The sequence below is a fragment of the Spodoptera frugiperda genome, chromosome 22 (assembly GCF_023101765.2).
Source record: "Spodoptera frugiperda isolate SF20-4 chromosome 22, AGI-APGP_CSIRO_Sfru_2.0, whole genome shotgun sequence".
Lineage (NCBI taxonomy): Eukaryota > Metazoa > Arthropoda > Insecta > Lepidoptera > Noctuidae > Spodoptera > Spodoptera frugiperda.
Genome location: NC_064233.1, coordinates 947,503 through 971,050, shown reverse-complemented (window position 1 = coordinate 971,050; position 23,548 = coordinate 947,503). Strand labels below are relative to the sequence as shown.

At 35.5% G+C, this 23,548-nt stretch overlaps 1 protein-coding gene and 1 long non-coding RNA gene across 2 annotated transcripts in view; both read left to right on the top strand.

The window, feature by feature from the left end:
• The window catches only part of LOC118279952 (F-box/LRR-repeat protein 2), a 40,555-nt gene extending 27,129 nt beyond the window's left edge, over positions 1 to 13,426 (top strand). Inside the window, exons 7-14 of the mRNA XM_050702786.1 lie at positions 880 to 925; positions 2,235 to 2,392; positions 2,961 to 3,143; positions 3,675 to 3,776; positions 9,627 to 9,714; positions 11,485 to 11,609; positions 12,342 to 12,473; positions 12,988 to 13,426. Of these exons, the coding sequence (XP_050558743.1) occupies positions 880 to 925; positions 2,235 to 2,392; positions 2,961 to 3,143; positions 3,675 to 3,776; positions 9,627 to 9,714; positions 11,485 to 11,609; positions 12,342 to 12,449 (810 nt within the window). The 3' untranslated portion in view covers positions 12,450 to 12,473; positions 12,988 to 13,426. The remainder of the gene's footprint in view (positions 1 to 879; positions 926 to 2,234; positions 2,393 to 2,960; positions 3,144 to 3,674; positions 3,777 to 9,626; positions 9,715 to 11,484; positions 11,610 to 12,341; positions 12,474 to 12,987) is intronic.
• A 1,707-nt stretch (positions 13,427 to 15,133) lies between these two features.
• The window catches only part of LOC126912134 (uncharacterized), a 43,678-nt gene continuing 35,263 nt past the window's right edge, over positions 15,134 to 23,548 (top strand). The window contains exon 1 of the long non-coding RNA XR_007706778.1: positions 15,134 to 15,945. This is a non-coding gene — a long non-coding RNA (uncharacterized LOC126912134). The remainder of the gene's footprint in view (positions 15,946 to 23,548) is intronic.

Sequence of the window (23,548 nt, the reverse complement as noted above, 5' to 3'; positions counted from 1 at the left end):
AAACCTTGAATGTTTTGGTGAACCAGATTGATAACATTACTGTTATATTTGCAAGAGGTGGACTCTCTTGTCTTATTTTTTAATTTAAATTATGGGGAATGTCAATACTAATAGAATTATTTTGAGCTATGTCAATATTTGAATGTTGCTCAATAGGAGCAACCTGTTTAGCCAAGTTTTTGGCTGTTATATTAATAAAATATGATAGCGACACAGCTATCTGTCTTAAATAATACCTGGAAAGATAGTACCTATCTTTCGTCAAATATACATGTTTACCAACATAATTGTTGGTGTCAATAATATGTACATTTGTGTAATTGCATAAATTATAATTTATGCAATTACACATTGCAACATTTAATTTATATCTATGGTTATTTTCTTCCTGTGGCAAGCTATTGCTGTAAGGTAATGTAAACAAAATTATTTGCTTTAGTTTAAGTGCTACAAGTGAACTATGATATTTAAGAAAATTATTTTTATTCAAACTACCTCTATTTGCACAAATAATTATGAGGGTAGCATCATGATTAAAATTATAATTAATAATTCTCTCCAAAATATTACCAAAAGTACAGCCGGGCATACAGTGATTTATTATTGATTGTCCAGGGTATTTACTTGTCAATAAGGAACCTAAGTTTTTACCAATCTCATCACTGAAGATCACAACATTATTGTTATTACAGCTAGAGTTATTATTACATTGGCTAGGAAGTAATAAACTGGCACCATGAGACAAGGTGGTATCACATGGTGGCAAAGTACAAGCAGGCAGTACATTGCTGGAATCACATTTCTCACATTGGTTCTCCTGTGATTGTGACCGCACTAACTCATCCATCGCCAACATGTATTCTCTCATTTGTTTTTCAGATGCACTATATTTGTTGGTCATGGTGTGCAACTTTGCAGTTAAATGGTCTAGTTCTAACTGTAGGTTGTTGGTGTCAGTTTCATACTTCCTGTTATTTTTATTTAATCTTGAAGAGTAAATATTTAGTTGGTTTAGAAGCCGGAAACGCTCTTTATTTAGTTTAACATTTTTTATAAAAAACTTTTGTCTTTTGATCAATCTGTTGGTTTTTGTTATAAATTTATTGATCTTAATATATTTTTTTAGTTTATTATTACTAAAACAAGGATTTTTTTTAGAATGACATGAATCACTTTCACCTGTTAAATCTATAGTCAATGGATTCAAGTCTATTTGTTGTGATTGAGAAGCACGGGCTGACACCAATTCGCTGAAGAGACTGTTATTCAGACTGGCCGTGATGTTGTGGTTAATCATTTCAAGGTGGCTAATTTGATTATTGGCCTCATGTAGCTGATGTTCTAGAAGAGCTTTACTATGTAATGTTTGTTCGTACTCAACGCTACACTGACTGAATCCGTCCACAACAAATTGGAGCCTATCCCGAGCCTCAATGGCTTCAGTGTGTTGAGTATGTAACTGAGCCATTTCACATTTCAGTTTCTTATTATTATTTAAAACGTCTAAGAATTCCTTCTCATTGTCATCTCTTTCCTTCAGCAGTTGATCACACAACTCCTTTGAAGCCTTTAGTTCGCTCAAAGCCAGGTTGAGTTTTGACTCCTCTTGGCGAGCATGGGCTTTGCGAGTTAGAATCATATTGAAAGTTAGAGAAGGAGACAGTAAGATGGAAGTTATGTTAATAATATGAAAAATTGAAGTTGATTTAGTTAAGAAAACTGCTAGAAAAGTTAAGTAGTTTCAAACAAAGGAGTTGTGTCAACAACCGCAAAGAGGTTATGTTTACTAATATTTTTAACTTATCAGGCCTTATACTTGAATTTTATTTAGTGATATTGTTGTAAATACGATTATTATAATGCAAAATAGCCTATTTCGTTCAAATTATACAATATTTTACCTGATATTGAGATGACAGTTTAACAAATTCCTTACGCCGGTAACCGTAAATTTTCCAACTTCATCAATTTCACAAAATCACTTTAAAAATACGAAATCTTCTTAGTATACACTATATATTATGTATTTCCTCAGTGTTGAGATTGTTTCAGAGATTAATACACTAAAAAAACATAAATTAAAGAAAAAATAATACGGACAGTAACAAATCAGCTGTTTACCCCAGTGTTGCCACAGCAAAAAAAAAAAAAACACACTAGCTAATTCCATATTGGATGAAAAAATGAGACTTACACTAGCTCTATTTGTTACGAACCGTACTCTCATGCATAAGGAGTGTCTTACACCTTCGAGCCACCACAACGGAATGATTTTGTACAAATTTTATATATATTTTTGACTGCAGGTTGTAAGAACGTGAACGACAAATGCGTGTCGACGCTGGCCACATACTGCCCCGAGCTACAGGCGCTCAACGTACAGGGGTGTGATGTGAGTATACTCTTTATTTATTTATTTATGGTAAACGAGCAGACGGATCACCTGATGGTAAGCAATCACCACCGCTCGTGGACACTTAAATTACCAGAGACGTTACAATTGTGTTGCCGGTCTTTTGGGGGTTAGGAACTTGAAGATTGTTGGGGAATAGGAGACTGGGGAGATTGGAATGGGGGTTATTGGACCTCCAGTAACCTCAGTCTCACAATGCAAGCGTTGTTTCACGTCAGTTTTCTGGTATCACTCCGGTCGAGCCGGCCCAGCAGTGCCGAAGCATTCGCCAAAGAGTTTCGGATGTCCATGGGCGATGGCGATTGCTTACCATCAGGTGATTCGACTGCTCGTTTACCAGCTTATACCATAAAAATGACTCTTCTTACACGGAGACGGTTTGAGCATAAATTAATCACCACGCTTGCTCAATGCGGGTTGGCATAATATCAGTAAACTATTAACATAATTAACACATTGAACGCCGTGGTGGTCACCGGTGACCGACGTTAGCGGAGGATTTGCCTTCAACAGTTTTAAAGACTTAATTATGTTTTGTTTACCCCAGCAACTAACAGACGAGTCAATAAGCAAGTTGGGCTCGGGCATGCGTCGCCTGTGTGTCTCCGGCTGCGGCAGACTGACAGACGCAGCCCTGGCAGCCTTGGCAGCGCACTGCCCGGACCTCGTCACGTTAGAGCTGGCGCAGTGTACCCAGCTCACTGATGCCGGCTTCCAGGCGTTGGCTAGGGTATGTATATTATGTTATATATAGATTTAAGGATAATTTTGATGTGAAATTTGGTAGAATATGGTCTGGTACACTGGGAACGCGGGCGAAGCTGCTAAAAGAAGCTAGTTTTTTTATGGTATAAACTGGTAAACGAGCAGACAGGTCACCTGATGGTAAGCAATCGCCGCCACCCATGTACGCTAGAAACACCTGTGGTATTACAAGTGCGTTGCCGGCCTTTTGGGGAGTTAGGAGTTTAATGGTAGTTGCGGAATCGGGGTTTGGGAAGATTGGAAAGGACTCACACAAAGAAACACGTAGATATAGATAAGGAATACTTTGTGTCATTTTCCCGTCAAACTGGATATCCCTTACTTAGGTAACTGACCTTCACAACCACTTACCTAATGCAGTAACTCATTATAATATTGCTAGATTCTGCCAACGGCTTCGCCCGAGATACGAGAATAAAAAGTGTAAAGAAAAACCATGTACAATGGTTTAAATCAAAAACATGTACAATTAATAAATTATACAATTTGTTTCCAGAGCTGCAGAATGCTGGAAAGAATGGATCTCGAAGAGTGCGTGCTGATCACAGACGCCACGCTCGTACACCTCTCCATGGGCTGCCCGCGGCTCGAGAAACTGGTCAGTGGAATTTGTGTATAAATATTTAAATTATATAGTCAACTAGATGCTTTTTTAATTCATTTATTTACAATTAAGGTGCTTTCTACCAATGATGTGCTATGTAGCTATTGCCCGAATACTCAAACGCTACTCAATTTTAAGACGCTCGCGCTCTCAAATGCAGTATACCGTCCCTATCAATTTTTTATAAAATGACAGAGATAGCACGATATTTAAGTACAACTTAAAATTGAGTCGCGTTTGAGTATTCGGGAATATGCCCCGCAGATGTAATAGCTAAGCATTGAAACTATGTAACCGTTTCCACTGATACTAAGTTTTCGCATTCCGCGAGGTGGCGCTAGCGTCGCACCATTCAAAATAAAGCCCGCGTTTTAAAAGTTTAATAAAAAATAATAAATGCTGTAAAAACCTACAAAAAAGTATTACAAAGTGTGTCTAACAGAACAAATAAGAAGTGGAAGTGTTATCTAGCCCAACAAAGTGCATTCTATTTACTTATATAGAAAAATAAAAACTTCGCGGGTGACTGTACAATTATAGCAATAAAAACAATGTAAAAACGATAAGTGAATAATACTAGTGTTTAAAAGCTCGTGAACACGATGTGAACTTATAAAAACGACAAACAATTGGACTTAATAAGCCTAAAAGTGAAATAATAATGCTAACTATTTCATGTGAACGTTAATTTTTCAAACAAATATCTGTACAACAAAAATTTGCCAGGCGCGTTCCAGACCAAAAGTGATAAATTTGCAACATTTTTAACATAAAACGCCATCTGTCGTGGAGGAGCGAAAACAGAAGAGTTGTATCGATAGCGCGTTCCAGATCTTCTTTAATACATTTTGCAGCATAATACAACGCCATCTAGCGCCGAATAACCGAAATATAATTACATCGAAAAAGTATCGAAAATTGATCACAAGATGGTACTGTGTGCAGGTTGTGAACAAAAAATCCAAAGTAGACAATATCTTACTTGCTCTTTCTGTAAGAAATACTATGACACAAAATGTGCTAATGTCCAGGAGGATCAATATTTGCGTATGAACTGTCAAACTAAATTGCTATGGGAATGCCCGGAATGTAAATGTAAAAGACCAAAGAATATCAATGCGAATACACCTATCAGACAACAAACTGGTGACACCACACTTAATTGTACTCCAAATGCAAATGTCACCCTCCGACGTAAACAAAGCCAAAACGATACCTCAATATGTTTAGAGGATACAAGTCCTCTCGGCAATACTCTGTGCCAATACAAAAATCCTGCAAGCGGATCACAATCCGCATTAACTTTACAAAGCTTGAGTGAAATAATATCAGAGAAACTTAAAGAAAATAATATGACTATAATATCCGAATTGAGAAGTACTATACAAATGGAAATAAATAAAGCTATCTCAAAACTAAAAGAAGATGTCAAACAAGATACAGATGCATTGCTGCTAAAAAACGAAGAACGAAGGGAGGAAATAAATAAAATAAATGATAAAATACATATTCTGCAAAAAGAAAATATTAAGCTACAGAGCGAAATAAAATGTTTACAAGACAGAACTACATCAGCTACTACTATAAAGTATTACAACCAAGAAACAAACGGAAAGAAATTTGTACTTTACGGCCTGACAGAAACTTATAAAGAATCGGAATACGAACTACATGATAGGATCTGCAACTTGTTCTGGGATATTCTGGGGATGGATCTGTCGGGTTCCATAGAGGACACATCTAGGATTGGCAAATACAACAGAGCCAATAGACCTTTAGTAATAGAACTAATGAGTAAACGAACAACTAAATATATATGTGAAAATAGCCGATATTTCCAGGGAACTGGTTTGAGTATTTCTGAATTTCTTGATGAAGACGCACGGAACCAAAGAAAAAATTTAAGAGACAGAATGTTAATAGCCAGAAACAAAGGTCAACATGCAGTAATTCGAAATAATAAACTTTACATTGAAGGAGAACTATTCATCGAAGACCATGAAAAAGAAACAAGCCAACATCCCTCATCAACCCAACCCGAGACAGCTTCCCCTGCAATGGACCTACATAGCAGAAACTCACCCAGGAAATCAAAGGATAGTGACCAGTCATTTCAGCGGAAGAATGAGTCCTATACCTTTCGTGCCCACAACACAGAAGTGTAGAATACTATTCCAAAACATGCAAAGTTTGTTCAATAAACTACATCTAATTGAAGCATTTGTGGAACAGAATAAAACATATCAAGCTCTGTGTATATCTGAAACTTGGCTCACGAGAGAGAAACTGAGCGTTATCAACATTACTGGTTACCGGGTAGCCGCTGCCTACTGTCGGCAACACCGAGCAGGTGGCGGAGTCTGCATCCTACTTGAAGAACACATAGATTACATCGAAAGACAAGAAATTTCGAACATGTCAATTGAATATGTTTTGGAGGTTTGTGCAGTAGAAATTGTTAAAGATAATGTATTGCTAGTGGTTATGTACTGGAATAGGAGAGAGGAAGAAATATACAATTGTCAACTAAATAAAATACTAAATTATATAAATAACAAATATTCGAAATTAAACATAATTTTAGGCGGGGATTTCAATATAGATATGTTAACAAATAACCCAAAGAGAAATACATTTATAGACCTTATGTCAGAATATAAGTACACACAACATATAAAGCAGCCTACACATATAACGCAATCAACTTCAACTTGCTTAGATCTAATATTTACAAACTTCAACAATAATAAATATAAAAACATATTAACATTGGTGGAAGATTTGGGATTTTCAGATCATTGTAGTACTATTATACATTTTGAGATGCAGCAAAACCCAAAAATTGATACTTGGTACATCAAAAAACGAATATATAACGAAAAAAATATTGATGCATTTAAATCTTCTTTAAAATCAGTAAACTGGCGAGATATAATATTAGAAAAACATAATGTAAATGAGAACTATAACACTTTCAATGATCTTCTTTCTTCTATGTTAAATCAATTCATTCCAAAAGTAAAAAGCAAATTAAAAACTAATTATAAAAAGTACTGGTTAACACGGGGTATAAAGGTCTCATGCAAAAATAAAAGATTACTAAAAATATTAAGTATAAAATCAAACAATCCAATAATTAAAAACCATTACAAAAAATATGCAAAACAACTCAAACAATATATTAACAAAATTAAAAAGGCACAAAATAAAGTTAAAGCTATGTGGAGTATAGTTAATGAACGCACTAATAAAAATAAATGTTTAGAAAAATATAATATTCAATTGGAAATCGACAGTACATTAGTATCCGACCCAAAACAAATTGCAGACAAATTTAATAACTTCTTCGCTTCAATAGGCGAACAAAGCACTCGTGCGGGTTATGAAGCAGAAGGCCTGCCCGTGCTACATCCTACAGAAAATACCTTCTACCTTAGACCCATAGATATCCAGGAAACACGAAAAATTATTCAAAACTTGAAAAATAAGAATAGCCACGGAATTGACGACCTTCCCCCTTCCTTGATTAGACTCTGTGCTGAAGAACTAGCGGTACCTCTCTGCGTTTTGATTAACCAGTCCTTTGATGAAGGAACATACCCCACTTTTCTTAAAAAAGCTATTATAAAGCCAATATTTAAAAAAAATTCAAAAGCCGACCCCAGTAACTACAGGCCCATCTCCCTTTTACCGACATTTTCAAAAGTCTTTGAAAAAGCAATGTGTGATAGAGTTTACAACTTTTGCGAAAGATACAACATTTTTAACGATAGTCAAAATGGGTTTCGTAAGCATCGATCAACAACTCTAGCCGTCTATAAATACATACAAGAAGTATTAAACATTTTAAATGACAAAAAGTACGCTGTAGGAATCCTCCTGGATATGACAAAAGCTTATGACAAAGTACAATTTAAAATTTTATTAAATAAGTTATACGGAATTGGAATACGCGGTACTGCACATAATTGGTTTGCATCATATTTAAAAAACAGAGAACAGTATGTGGAAGTTCAACATTTTAATTACAATAAAAAACAAATAACACAGGTAAGATCAGACAAGAAGTTTATAAATGCATCTATTCCCCAAGGTAGTGTCATTGGATGTCTTTTATTTTTGATATACATCAATGACCTCCCAAAAATCATGAATGAGCCATGTGTGCTGTTCGCAGATGATATTTCTATTTTAACCTCATGTAATGATAATACCAACTTAAATGAAAAATTAGACTTAATATTTAATAAAACAATACAATGGATGGATAAACACAATCTAGAAATAAATTATAAAAAAACTAAACTTATGACATTCCACCCATACCAAAAACCTCCACTACCAGTAAACTATTCAATAAACGGGACGAACATTGATGTAGAAAAATCTTTTACGTTATTGGGACTTACTATTGACTCACACATCGCCTGGAAAACCCATATCCAAAACATAAAATCTAAAATCTCTAAATTTTGTTATGCTTTTAGAGAAGTAGCGAGAACTACTGACCTCCATACATCACTCATCACCTATTACGCGTACGCACACTCCTGGTTTAGCTACGGGATCATAATGTGGGGTAACAGTACAGATGCTCCTGCACTTTTCATAATGCAAAAAAAACTAATTCGCATACTAACAAATATTGAACAGACTGATAGCTGTAGGCCATTATTTAAAAAACATAAAATATTGACTCTCCCTTGCCTATATATCTTGGAAGTATGTAAATTTGTCAGAAAATACCATGGCTTCTTCATTAAGCGTGGAGACAAATATAAAGACCGCACCGTTAGACATAAAAATATGTTAATGCTACCCACTTCTCGCATTACACTACACTCAAACAGCACATATGTAATGGCAATAAAAATTTACAATAAGATACCCGACTCATTAAAGGACGAGATTAGTGACAAAAAATTCATCAGTAAAATAAAAGATATACTCACAGACAAAGCCTACTACTCCCTAAACGAATATATCAATGATAAATTATTCTTAGTATAACAGTGTCATTTAATTTAATTATAAGTATATTGCATTATTATTTGTTATTTAATTTAATTATAAGTTATTTAATTATAAGTATATTGCATTTTATGTTTTGTTCTGTACGTGTAGCTATTGTATCGATTTAATTTTGTTTTTGTCTTTCAATTTGTGCAATATTAAGTAAGTAAAAACTGCTAAAATAGTATTATTAAATTATTACTTTATTAATGATTAATGCCTAAGATTTGAATTTGATAGTCTTAATTGATGTTACCAATGTTATAAATTTTTATATATCTTTATTATGGAAATTTACCTATAAATGTTGTAATTACAATTTTAATACTATTTAAACAATGTTACCAATTAATAATAATATGTGAGTAGATTAAGTACTTTTGCGGTGCCCAATAGGGCCCATAGTTGAAACATATTACTGTAAAACTGAAGACCAAATTGTACACTATGGATGCATTAAAGTGATTTGATTTGATTTGATTTGATTAAGTTATGTAGCTGTGCGAGGACGACGCGCAGCTCCATAACTCGCGCAGGAGCGAGCAAAGCTATGTTTTTTTATGGAAAAAAACATAGCTTAGCTGAGTCTCTAGTCAAATTCAATACCTCTTTTCAAAGCGTCAAAAAACTATAATTTCGATGAATTCTGTATGAAATTGTGCGTTATGACATCATCATATTTTTACATCAAATTGTAAACTTATTTCTAAAAAATTTCGAATCAAATCTATGAATGCAAGTGTGATTATTTTAGAAAATTGTACTGTAATTAATTGAAAAGTCGAAATAATTTATTTTTGACTAAACAAACTACCCACTTTATGTTTCCAGACGCTGTCCCACTGCGAGCTGATAACGGACTACGGCATCAAGCAGCTGTCGATGTCTCCGTGCGCCGCCGAGCATCTCACCGTGCTAGGTAACTTGTTCATTCACGCATTCCGTGCCACCAACACGCCCAGAGAGTCCACGTACATTTTATTCCAGAACCTTAGAGTCATCCGGAGCTGCGGACGACCTAGCGGGTTTACCGGGGCTCCGGCTCGAATAGCAGGAGTAGGATCGGGGTGGTTTTTAGTCAGTAAGAGTCTGACACTCCCTCCTACCTCGCCCAAGGCGGGAGAAGTCATTGGATGATTATCCCCCCTTAAAAGAAAGCTAGTTAGTAATGAACAAAGTCAAAGTCAACATTATTTATTTCAATTAGACCAGGAAGGCACTTTTGAACGTCAAAGCAAATATAATAATATTAATAACGTCTCTCTGTCGGTCAGTCCTCTAGTTGCTCTATTTGCCCATTCCAAAGTGTAGATGTCTATGGAAAAGAAAGAGTAAGAAACTCCATAGGTTACTCTTTTCCAATCAGATTCACAATACGCATTGTTAATGTTCATTAACGCATTCAGCGCCACCAACAGTTTTTAAGTGTGGGAGAGCCATGCTTCGGCACTGCTGGGCCGGCTCAACCGGAGTGATACCACGGCCGAGCAGAAAACCGACGTGAAACAACGCTTGCGTTGTGTGAGCGAGGTTACCGGAGGCCCAATTCTCCCCTTCCCAATCTTCCCCATCCCCATTCCCGAACAACAACCCTTAAATTCCTAACTCCCAAAAAGCCGGTAACGCACTTGTAAAGCCTCTGGTGTTTCAAGTGTCCATGGGCGGCGGCGATTGCTTACCATCAGGTAATACGTCTACTCGATTACCGGCGTGTTTCATAAAAAAACCTCACACCTCACTCACACAACGCAAGCGTTGTTTCACGTCAGTTTTCTGTGAGGCCGTGGTATCACTCCGGTCGAGCCGGCCCAGCAGTGCCGAAGCATGGCTCTCCCACACTTAAAAATATGTGTCTATACTTATATTTATACAGCTGAACATTTTGAACGCGCTGATCTCAGGAACTACTGATCCAATTTGAATAATTCTTTATGTGTTGGATAGTGCTTTTATCGAGGAAGGCCATAGGCTATCCGGAGCTGCGGACTACCTAGCTGGTTACCGGGGCTTCGACTTGAAAAGCAGGAGTAGGATACGGGGTGGTTTTTAGTCAGTAAGAGTCTGACACTCTCTCTTGCTAAATTAATTATTATGTTATCGGCTTACTCACGTACTGTTTTGACGAGGAACTCGACTAGTTCAGTAGCAGCGCGACAATCGCCGCGTCGTGTGTCGCGGAATGCTGCTCATGAATATGAGCCTCTAGCATGGCTTGAAACTAGTCGAGTTCCTCGTCTAAACAGTACGTGAGTAAGCCGATAACATAATAATTAATTTAGTATGTCTCACGAAAGTTACAATAAAAACTCCCTCTCGCCTCGCCCAAGGCGGGAGAAGCCAAAAGAAGCTAGTTAGTAATGGTTGGTTGGTCGGGCAGGGCTGGACAACTGCCCGCTGGTGACGGATGGGGCGCTGGAGCACCTGATCTGCATTACATGTAGTTTACATTAGCTGGTTAGTAATGGTTGGTTGGTCGGGCAGGGCTGGACAACTGCCCGCTGGTGACTGATGGGGCGCTGGAGCACCTGATCTGCATTACATGTAGTTTACATTAGCTGGATAGTAATGGTTGGTTGGTTGGGCAGGGCTGGACAACTGCCCGCTGGTGACTGATGGGGCGCTGGAGCACCTGATCTGCATTACATGTAGTTTACATTAGCTGGTTAGTAATGGTTGGTTGGTTCCCTAGGATTGGACAACTGCCCGCTGGTGACGGACGGGGCGCTGGAGCACCTGATCTCCTGCCACAACCTGCAGCTCATCGAGCTCTACGACTGCCAGATGGTCAGCCGGAACGCCATACGGAAGCTAAGGGTGAGTTACATCTCTATATCTCTATATGTATATAAAAATCATATCGCTGTTTGTTAGTCTCGCTAAAACTCGGGAACGGCTGAACTGATTTGGCTAATTTTGGTATTGAATTATTTGTGGAAGTCCAAAGTTCCAAGGCAGGTCTAAAAGGTGAGAAATACATGTTTGAGGCGATACGAAGTGTGCCGACTCAGTTAGTGTTTTTAATAAAAAGGTAGTTAAAGTTAGTAATTTTATCTGAATTCTATTCATACAGAGTATAAACGGAACGCTCCCGAAAAACACTTTTTTTGACAAAACAATTTGCTGCCCTGCGGCGTGTAGCGGGTTCGATTTCCGCACGGAATAACTCTTTGTGTGATCCACAAATTGTTGTTCCGTGTCTGGGTGTCATGTGTATGTGAACTTGTATGTTTGTAAACGCTCCTACGACACAGGAGAAAATCTTACTGCCTCAGAGTCATTTAATGTTTACTTAACCCAGTACTTAGCAATTGTTTTCGATACAAAATCGTTACTAAGGAATAGTTTAAGTAATCATTAAAGGTCTCTGAGTGTGGCAGTTAATGTTTAAAAAAATAAGGATCACTATAAAATTTTTGTTTTACATAATTGTTAGTATATTATGGCTCTCTTTTACATAAATACATGTAGTACGTTAGCCATACTGGTGTAGGTATGCCACACCCGCGTGAAGAGTAACGTTGCTGACCAAATACCTATGTGTTCCAGAACCACCTGCCGAACATAAAGGTGCACGCGTACTTCGCGCCGGTGACTCCGCCCATGGCGGGCGGCGGCGCGCGCCCGCGGTACTGTCGCTGCTGCAACATCATATGAACTGCTTCCGTCAGTCTTGTCAAGGTATGGTAAACTAATTCTTATTAAAATACCAGCAAACCCAGCATACTCCGTTTCATCACCAATGATTTCACTTCTCTCTCACTCTTGAATGTTTCCTGAATTTTCTTTGCTATAAACTTCACGGCGCCCGAGACCTTTCCAAAACCGTGGAAATCGGTTCGTGCGTTCAACGCGAGTTGGTGATTTCAAACTTATAATTAGATATTTCTAGCAAACCCAGCGAACTCCGTTTCGCCACCAATGATTTGCCCGTTTCCTGCTTTTGTATGCTATACACCTCCCTAAGTTTTGGTTCTGGAGTTATAGCGTCAGGAAGGAAAACCCGACTTATTTTTATATAATTAAAAAATATGTCAGAACCAAACTATCACAACGTTTGAGTTTCTAGTTAAATGCCATTTTAAGCACTTCATGTCTATCTCGTATAATTTAGAAATAATTATGGCTACAATGAATATAGTTCAAAAATGTGCTCAATTTTTCCAAAATTCTAATTAAATCTTTTTCATTTCAGATGGGACTCGAACCCGCAACAGAACGCAGTGGCATACACCGACCGCTCAACTTAAACCAACTGTGTCTAACATACGATATTTTTAAGTATGTATGTATGTTCGTAAGCATCTATCTTCTAAACTACTAGACCAATTTTGATACAATACAATTGTTACCGACACCTCTACCCTTAAAATTGTATCAAATATATTGGAGCCTTGAAAAATAGCTCTTGTATCGTAGGAAATAAAGTCTATTATATATTTGACTGATACTGTCACATTTCGCTCAAGACTTGAAAAAAAAATACTAAGGATGGTTTGCAAAAAAAGTTGATGATAGGTTTCTGCCACTGAGCTGCTGACTGTACTCTCGAGCAACGAGAATATTTATTTAATTATTTTTTTTGTGTATAAAAAAATACCCCGAATTTTGTATTTTTTTGCGAACCCTACATTTAGAAAAAAATGTATCGACGAATTTAATCTTTCGACTGCTTATTGTGAATACAAGTTAAAATTAATATTAATTTCTTTATTGTATATATAATTGGTTATTTTTCACAATTTTTCTCTGGTATCGGATTTTCGATACTTCATTCTTTCATTCATTTTTTTTTTTTTTTTTTATGGAACAAGCCGGCAATCGAGCAGACGTATTACCTGATGGTAAGCAATCGCCGCCGCCCATGGACACTTGAAACACCAAAGGCGTTCCAAGTGCGTTGCCGACCTTTTGGGGGTTAGGAATTTAAAGTCTTATTGGGGAATCGGGGATTGGGAAGATTGGGAAGGGGGGAAATTGGGCCTCCGGTAACCTCACTCACACAACGAAACACAACGCAAGCGTTGTTTCACGTCGGTTTTCTGTGAGGCCGTGGTATCACTCCGGTCGAGCCGGCCCATTCGTGCCGAAGCATGGCTCTCCCACACTTAAAAATGTCGAAGATTAGATGATAAAGTCATGTTAATTTTATCGACAAAAATGTTGTTTAAAATAATATTTCTAACATGAATTATTCATACTAAATTAACTTAAAAATCACGGTTTACTCACGTAAATTAATAGAGAAAAGCTCTACTAGTTTCGAGTCACAGAGGGACTCTTCATCATGAGCAGTCCTGTGACTCGAAACTAGTAGAGTTTTTCTCCATTAACCGTGATTTTTTAGTTAATTTAGTATGTCTTACGATAGTTATTATAAAAATATTAATTAACATAATTTTTTAATGATCTCCAATAAAAAAAAAAAAACATTACGTATTATAAAAATCTCGATAAGTATCGAAAATCCGATACAGAAAGACGAAATTTTGTATAAATTTCGGGGGCACGTGATATTTATAATTATTTCATTTTTTCTATAAAAAAACAAAAATCGTTCAGTAGTTTTTAAGTTTAAAATGTAAAACGAACTTACTATGTAGAACAATTTTCGATGCCGAATTCGCGAATATACAGGGGATAGTTTATTCACCGGCCGCATTGATTAAAAAGTAAAAAACTTCAACTTCTCACATAGTTGAAGCAATCGAAACAATGTAATCAAGTATTGTATTGTGAACCTGATTGAAAAAGAGTAACCTATGGAGTTTCTTGCTCGTTCTTCTCCATAGGAATCTACACTTTGGAACGAGCAACTAGATGACTGACTGACAAACAGACAGACATTTTGTTTTCTGGATAACTTTATTAATTTTGATATTTGACTTATTTTTCAAAGTCAAAGTCAAAATCATTTATTTCAAATAGACCAGGAAGGCACTTTTGAACGTCAAAGCAAATATTACTATGTAAAGAATACAGAATGTATGTCTGTCGGTCAGTCCTCTAGTTGCTCTATTTGCATAGTTACTCTTTTTCAATCAGATTCTATTCTCTTCTCACACGGAGAAGGTTTGAACATGAATCACCACGCTTGCTCAATGCAGGTTGGCGATTTCAAACTTATAATTAGAAATTATAAGCCCAGGTTTCATTATGATGTTCGTTTTTACATTACTAGCGACCTCTGCCTACCAGCTTCGCATGGGTGCAATGGTGATATATTAGGCGTGTAACGTACATATAAACCTTCCTCTTGAATCACTCTATCTATTAAAAAAACCGCATCAAAATCCGTTGCGTAGTTTTAAAGATTTAAGCGTACAAAGGGACATAGGGACAGAGAAAGCGACTTTGTTTTACGTATATTTTTTTAACTCGGCCGGTGATAAAAAATCTTTCTGTGTATGTTATAATTATATGCTTTAAGTAGATATCTTATATATAATTGTAATTATATATAAACCTTGCGTATTATATATGAAGTAACTGAAATATACATTGTAGGAATTTTAATGTAATATTACAATCTTCAATCGTTACTGAGATTTTCTTGTGAAATGCTATGGTTTGTCGCATTGAGCAAAGAATTATTAAGTGTTTTAATCTGTCCAATAGTAAGGCGCTTGATTAAGCCCGGTATATGGCAATAGACTCACCTCCTATTACATAGGACCTATAACATAATTATGAAAAGTGGGTTTTACACTGTATATGTGTGCACCTCTGCCTACCCCGTTTTCAAAAGAGATATAATGCTATCTCTTTCTATCTTCACCATAAGAAAAGGACAGCTATAGTATATTTTTTTCACTAGAAAATCTCAACTAACGATCTAAGTCCAAAAACTATCACTTTTGTAATGTATCGCTATGAACTGCGTTTTTTATAATTATGACGACTAAGCTTGCGACTAGTCGGTCAGACTTGTCGCACGACTAACGCACGACGCTGTGTTATTATTTTTTTTTAATCGTGTACACTTTTTGGGTAAGATGTGTTTTGAATTGTGTAATAATTAGAATTTTTTATGTACTATGTAGTGTTAAGATTGTCCAGGCGACACACGTACTTAGGTATCGTCATGAGTTAATGTTCACATGTAAACAGCAGCTCATGTAGTGTAGATGTCCAGTCGACTGATGGTAGCGAGGTTCACTGTCCAGGCGATGCTTAAATATCGTCATGATTGCATTTCATATTTCAAAAATTTTAATTATTACACAATCAAGTCAATGTTATATATTGTCTACATAAAATTAGATTTTAAGTAGTTGCTGAATGTTCTAACAATAATTATCTAATAATAATTATTAATTATTGACTACCGTGATTGTCACGGTAAATTTATTGGTAATGTCGACAAATTATGTTTTAGGTTTCAAAGACTCTGACTTAAAATTATAATATGTGTTGGAATTCGTACACTCAAGGAAAAATCTCAATTTTTTTTACATAAAAATATCTGTAATATATTTTTTGAGTGCTTCCCAAAGCAAGCTACTTGTATATGTCACACGGCTTGCTGAGCGCAATAGTTACAGATATGTACAGTCTGTTATTCACTCAGTCACTCACTCACTTAGTCACTCACTCACTCACTCACACACTCAGTCACTCACTCATTCACTCACTCACACAGTCAGTCAGTCATTCACACACTCAGTCAGTCAGTCCGTCAGTCTTCAAAGGAAGAGTATATGCAGGCGTTACTATCTTCCAAATTGAATATAATTTGTCGATATTACTGCACACTAGATGTATTACTCCCATTATATTGACTCGAAGCATTTTCAAGTAAATATGTAACTTAGATGATCAATTACTCAATGTCGTATTAAATTTAATAAGAAATGTAGCTGTTGCCTGGAAGTATTTATGAAAATCTGCTTGAAAACGTCTTATTTTTATGAAAAGACCGCGGTCTTTTTGTGGAGTAGACCAAAAGACTGGTCTACTTGCATTGAAATAACAATGTTTTGATGATTGTTGCAAAATGTCTTATTGTTTCGGAGCTTATTTTTAAGAAAAAACCATGGAAAAGAACCAAAAGACCAGTCTACTCAAAATATTGGATTTTGTGATTGTTCCAAAATCTCTGTATCGATCCAGTTTTTTGGCTAAAACTCCATACAATTATTGTTAAAATTTTGGCATTTTAATCTTTCGACCATAAATGAGGCTAACTCCTGCCAGCGGCCTTGCCCGCTTTCCCATGGAATATAGAGTATCCAATCACCCAAGTCAGCTCATATCCTGTCTGTATACCAAGTTTCATGAAAATCCGTTCACTAGTTTCAGCGTTATTGACGGACAAACAAACTTTTGACTTTTTAGCCTTTTTAGCCGACTTCCCAAAAAAGAAGGAGGTTCTCAATTCAGCCTCAGTATGTTTTTTTTTAAATAAAATTTTCATAAATACTTCTTCAGGTTAGGTAATTTTTTATCTCTCATTCCTGTAAACATAAATATTCAGATAATAAATACATGTTTAATGTTTAACCAAACAAGTTGACTGCTGCTTGACTCGAACCGAGTAAATATCTTTGGGATCTTAAACTAACTGTGATCGTATTGGAACGGTGGGCGTATCTCAATGGAATACTGTGGTTTATGTTTTAAAAATATTATTTTCATTAGAATTTGAAACGGGATATTTACCATGTTTATTTATGATTAGGAGTATCCGATATTTCGGCACTGTTGCAAGCCAAAATATCGGAAATTCATAGACTCATATGTCCAAATACTCAAACGCTACTCAATTTTAAGACGCTCTCAAATTTAGTTCTGTCACTATCAATTCTTTATAAAATGACAGAGATAGCACAATATTTAAGTACAACTTAAAATTGAGTAGCGTTTGAGTATTCGGGCGTTAGACACATAGATAGTGTTAGTGACCATGTCAGTTTAAAAACTTATATTATTATTTTTTTCCTAAAATGCATTTTTAGGTGTCTTTATTTAAAACATTAATTGTCGAAAGCAAAATTCTCCTCTAAGTGTCGGTCGCCTGCCTGATCCGGAGCTGCGGACTACCTAGCCGGTTACTGGGGCTAGAAAGAAAGGGCAAAAAAAAAAATTCGGTCACCAGTGTCCGAAGTGGCGATTAACGTTTTAAGGGGGGGGTGGTAACGTTTTAAGGCGATTAACGTCTTAGGTGAGGGGGAGTGTCAGATTCTTACTAACTAAACACCACTCCGTTTCTACTCCTGCTTTTCGAGCCGGAGCCCCGGTAAACTCGCTAGGTAGGTTTAGCGCGTTCAAACAAATTTCAGTTTATTTTATAATATTACTAGCGACCCGCCATAGCTTAGCATGGATGCACTAGTGATATATTATGCATGTATTATACATATAAACCTTCCTCTTGAATCATTCTATCTATTAAAAAAACCGCATCAAAATCCGTTGCGTAGTTTTAAAGATTTAAGCGTACAAAGGGACATAGGGACAGAAAAAGCGACTTTGTTTTATACTATGTAGTGATAATCACAGTTTTCCATTGAGATGGGAGGGTAACAAATAATATATAATAATAAAATGAATGATTGTATGTGATTTATGATTAGTATACATTATATGTATTGACGTGGTAATATCTTAGTACTGTGTAGTGTGATTTTTCACAACATTCTATTGAATAAAAAACTGTTTGTATTTTATGTGGTTTTGTTTTATTTTCTTCCTCAATTTTTCATTGAGTTCACAATTCAAATTGAAAACACAGGTTATGACAGTCCACAGCTGGACTATGAGCCTCCTTCACAGAATATAGGTTTTTTTTTTATAATCTCTACTCCTACTAGACGGGATGTAGTACTTGTAGGTAACAGCTTAAGGCTATGGACTCACGGTGTACCCGCCGCGGTGGTCGGCCCACAGCTTTTGTAGAATACAGATATGTATTTTACTAGGTAAATTACCACATTTCACAGCGCGTTTTACGCCCGCGAAGTGTGCGATTGTTTGCGGCCGCCAAGTTTGCGTATTTGAAAATCACTTTGTGAATCCTTAGCCAGTAGGTTTAGGCATAGATTAATATTTGTAGGTTTAGGATTATCAGAGATAACTATAAATGCCAATACAGGATGAATGACTATATTTTTGTTGAAAAAAATTAAACGTTAGTTCTATTTCTAATGAACACGGGTTTGTTTAGGCGGTACCGGACTAGTATTCTGTCACAGATTACAAATACTATTTGGACATCTGAGGTCAGAACATAAATATATTTGAGTAACTTTGCACTCAAACAACTCGTCAGAGTTCGTTATTGGACTATGGACCTCTTCTATAAAAAATATATTTGTATAATCTCTAAATATCGTATTTTAAAAGGTTCAGGTTTATCAGAGAACGCTGCTGGGCGGTCTCTGTTGAATAATTATATTGTCAACTAGCTACTTCCGCGCGGTTTCACCCGCTCAGCTCGGCTCCTATTGGTCATAGCGTGATGTTTTATAGCCTTCCTCGATAAATGCACTATCCAACACAAAAATAATTATTCAATTCGGACCAGTAGTTCCCGAGATTAGCGCGTTCAAACAAACAAACAAAATCTTCAGCTTTATAATATTAGTATAGATTTGAGGTAATGTGTATGACACCACTACAAGAAAAATAGGGGTAGATTTTAATATTTTGTTTCCACATAGGTGAAGCCAGGCGTCAAGGTAGTATAAAATAAAAGACCACAAGTTATATAATCATCTATATTAATTATAACATTTCACACGCACGCATCTATACCTCTATTCTACACACAGACATAAACTTCCTATACATACAATATACTCATTAAATATTATATATAAACTATATATCATTGTGCTTTATAAAACTAATGGCACTTGCAGGATTGTATAATCATTAGAATATAATATATAAAGTATTGAAAAGCAATTCAATTTAGAAAATGTTTCAAAAAGTAATACAATTTAACAATATGAAAAAACTTAATATACAAATTTTAACTTCAAAAAACAAATTTTTATACACAATTTTTCTAACTATTCGACCAAAAACAAACAGATCAAAATTTGACGATAACACATACAAATGATTAAAATTATTATTAAACATCGCATTAATACATAAAAAAAATAAAAATATTTTATAGCACAAAGATTGAAGGGGCGTCCATAAATTACGTGAAAGTTTTTTCGAATTTTTTGTCCCTCCCTCCCCCCTTAGATTATGAGATTTTCTTCAACCCCCTCCCCCGTCCCCAATCTCACACAGATTTTTCAAAATGTGGGTTTCTTATGTAAACGATATTATTGTAAAAAGAAAAAAACTAAATTGCTTTGTGCTTTTATTTACGACTAGTTAAGACTAGTAACTAGTTAAAACAAGAATATCTACTCTAAAGTCCATGGCGAATCATGCGCGGTTTAAGAGAATTATTGGAATCAACATGTCCATATGAAAAACGCTTAAGATTAAATCTTAAGCATGTACAATCTAGATAAGGGGCCAAAATAGTATAATTTTTTTAGTTTCAATAAAAAAAAATTACGTGATATTTGCCGGGCCCCCCTCCCTCTCCAACGTGAGATTAGATGAGGTTTGACTTACCCCCTAATACATTAAATATCTCACGTAATTTATGGACGCCCCCTTACAAAATAATAATAAGTACACAAAACACTATCTTTTACAAGACTTGTTGTGATTAATAGTAAAAAAAAAATACAGAACATAGAATAATATCGAAAAAGAAATATTATAAAATTGTAATTTTTTGAGCGAAATCACGGAATGTTAAGTTTTACTAAATGCAAGGCAGGTTTGTGTTGTAGCAAGTCCACGATATTTTGAAAAGTAAATGAACTTAAATTACATTAAAAGGGTTTTATGGTATAAGCCGGTAATCGAGCAGACGGGTCACCTGATGGTACGCAATCGCCGTCACCCTTTGACACCCGAAACACCATAGGTGTTACAAGTGGGTTGCCGGCCTTTTGGGGGTGAGGAATATAAGGGGAATCAGGAATTGGGAAGAGGGGTAATTGTTAAGCGTTGTTCCGCGTCAGTTTTCTGTGGGACCGTGGTATTACTGCGGTCGAGCCGGCTCATTCGTCTCCCACACTTGTTGACGTGTAAAAGTATTGTTATTGTAAAAAAGTACACTGACTTTTCAAAATACCATGGACACAGAATACATTCTACACAGCGAATTCAGTGCTTAAAATAAATGCTTGAATTATTGAGTGTTTATTATATTATAAAACATACGTTTTTAAATATATTTTTTGTCTACTATTTTGACTGCACGATAGGTGCATTAGCTGCGCTACTGGCTGCTCAGCAACGTGTCATAAGTTAGATTCCCGCACGGAACGTGTGATTTATAAAGTACTGTATTTCTTTCAACCCAACATTAAACGCCGTGGTGGTCACCGGTGACCGACGTTAGCGGAGGATTTGCCTTCAACAGTTTTCTATTGGCAGTCAAAGACTTAAATAATAGACAAAAAATACATTTCAATAATACTAATTACAACAAGTAGTAGGAAGGATCATTCAAAAAATATCAATTTCAACAAGACACCAAGACTGGCAGGCTTACAAAAATAACTATTAAAGTTTTAGAATTTCAAAACTTCCATCAAAAACAAATATTTCTTCTTTTTTTACATACTTTTTAATTTTTGGAGACATTTCTCTAGCTTAGTTTAAAACTATTAGCTTCGTCCATTAATTTAAAAACGAAATATGTTTTAAGACCCCATTATGACTACTGGGGGTCACTAGATATTGACCCCAGAAAATATATAACAGATATCTAGCCTTAGAAAATTATAAGTAGAGAATTGATAAATAAAACCAGACCAGCGGATGTCGAACCGACCTAAAAATAGTATCTTTACTCTCAATTTTTCTCCAAAAACTAAATAGTAAGTATTTAATACACAATAAATTTCAAATACCTAAATAATTTCGAAGGTACAACGTAGTAATGAGGAATAAAAATACATTTTCTTCCGTATTGTGCTCCATTCTAATTTAATTATAACACACAGGTACATAACTAAGTAAAGCTATTCACGAGATTATTTTTACACACGTACAAACATTTTTTTACTAAATACCCCTTAAATACAAACAGTGGAAAAGCATATTTTAAACTTAATTTATTTATGAAAAATAAAGCTAAATACTGGCGCGATTGGAGTTTTATGGCTCCTTTTTTAAGACCCCCGTGGGGGGAATAGATACGAGACCTAATTAGTGTTTTTCATATAACCGTTGAGTTAAACATGCATATTTTTTATTAAATATTCTTCAGCTTCCAAAAATACTCGAGATCAAAAGAGATTTGACATTTCAACACCAGCTGAAAGTATTGGTGATTTTATAACTCATTATTTCAATTATTTCAATTGTCATGGTAAGCAAACTTGAGATTCTCAATACATAAATAGAACGTGTCATGATATTATTCAAATCTTGGTAAAATTCATTTATTCTTTGCTTTAACGAGATATGACAGCAAAAAGCTCAACAATCGAGTTGGACTATAAATATCGATCAATAACTACATTTGTGACTATGGGGTCAAAAATATGCCTTAAGACCCCCTTAAATATAACATTTTTAATCATTTCGGTTTAGTCAGATCTAATTAATCGGTGTCGCCAATGGACACCCGCAACCCCAGAGGAGTTACAAGTGCATTACCGGCCTTTTAAGTATTAGGTACCAATCGATAATCATAGTAACAACATTAAAAATTCATTAGTGTCGCCGTACAACCCACAAAAGTGATATTAAGACACTAGAATGGTACTTTTTGTGCCTAAAACTTCGTTGTACAACACTTAGTACTAGTTTTTCATACAATATTTAGCTAAAACTACTACATATAGTAATGTATGTACATTTAATCGGCAAGGTTTATTAACTAAGCATTGCTTGTGCCTGGCTATGTTGTGATGCTTAGTTCTTGTAAATGAACATAAAGACCCACTTTATTCGTTTATGTAAGCGAAAAGGCATGTTTTTTGTGTAGATAATTACAGGAACCTCGTCAGTTATTCGTCTCTGCAAATATTTATGTAATATTCACTTATCGGTTATTAGCTTATGAGACTTATATAGTCAAGGAGTTGAAAATTGGGTAAAATTCAGGTTTCTTGTAATAACTGACAATGGAAAGTGTTAATCAGCATTAGATACATATACCGTACTCAGTCATTTAATGATTACTTAACCCAACCCTTAGCGATTACTTTCGGAACAAAATCTACTAAATTACTAAGGAATAGTTTAGGTAATTATTTAATGTCTCTGAGTACGGCAGTTATTGGCCAATAATTCACACGTAAAATGATCCTTTTCGCTTACATAGTAACTTTCCTTTAACAGCTTCGCCAATAAAGTAGGGCCTCATGCATTTAGGAAAGTATTCAAGATCAGTGCGTATATTACCATTAAAAATATTATTATCATTAAAACATTAATTAATTTATGCTATAACCTTAATTATTGAACATCGACGCTTATTAAGCTATGGCAATTATTTTTACATTTAATTTCAGTTTATTTATAAATATTTCTATTTTATATTGATCATTTGGACCTGTGGTGTCACATGGGGTCTATAGACATGTACTTATTAGTGTATTATGACCCCAACTGACATCGGTTTAAAGAAAATATTTATAAATAACCTAGATTAAATAATTTTAAAGCAATATTTAATTATTAATAAATTTTCGCCTAATTTTTCATTTTGGGCTGCTTTT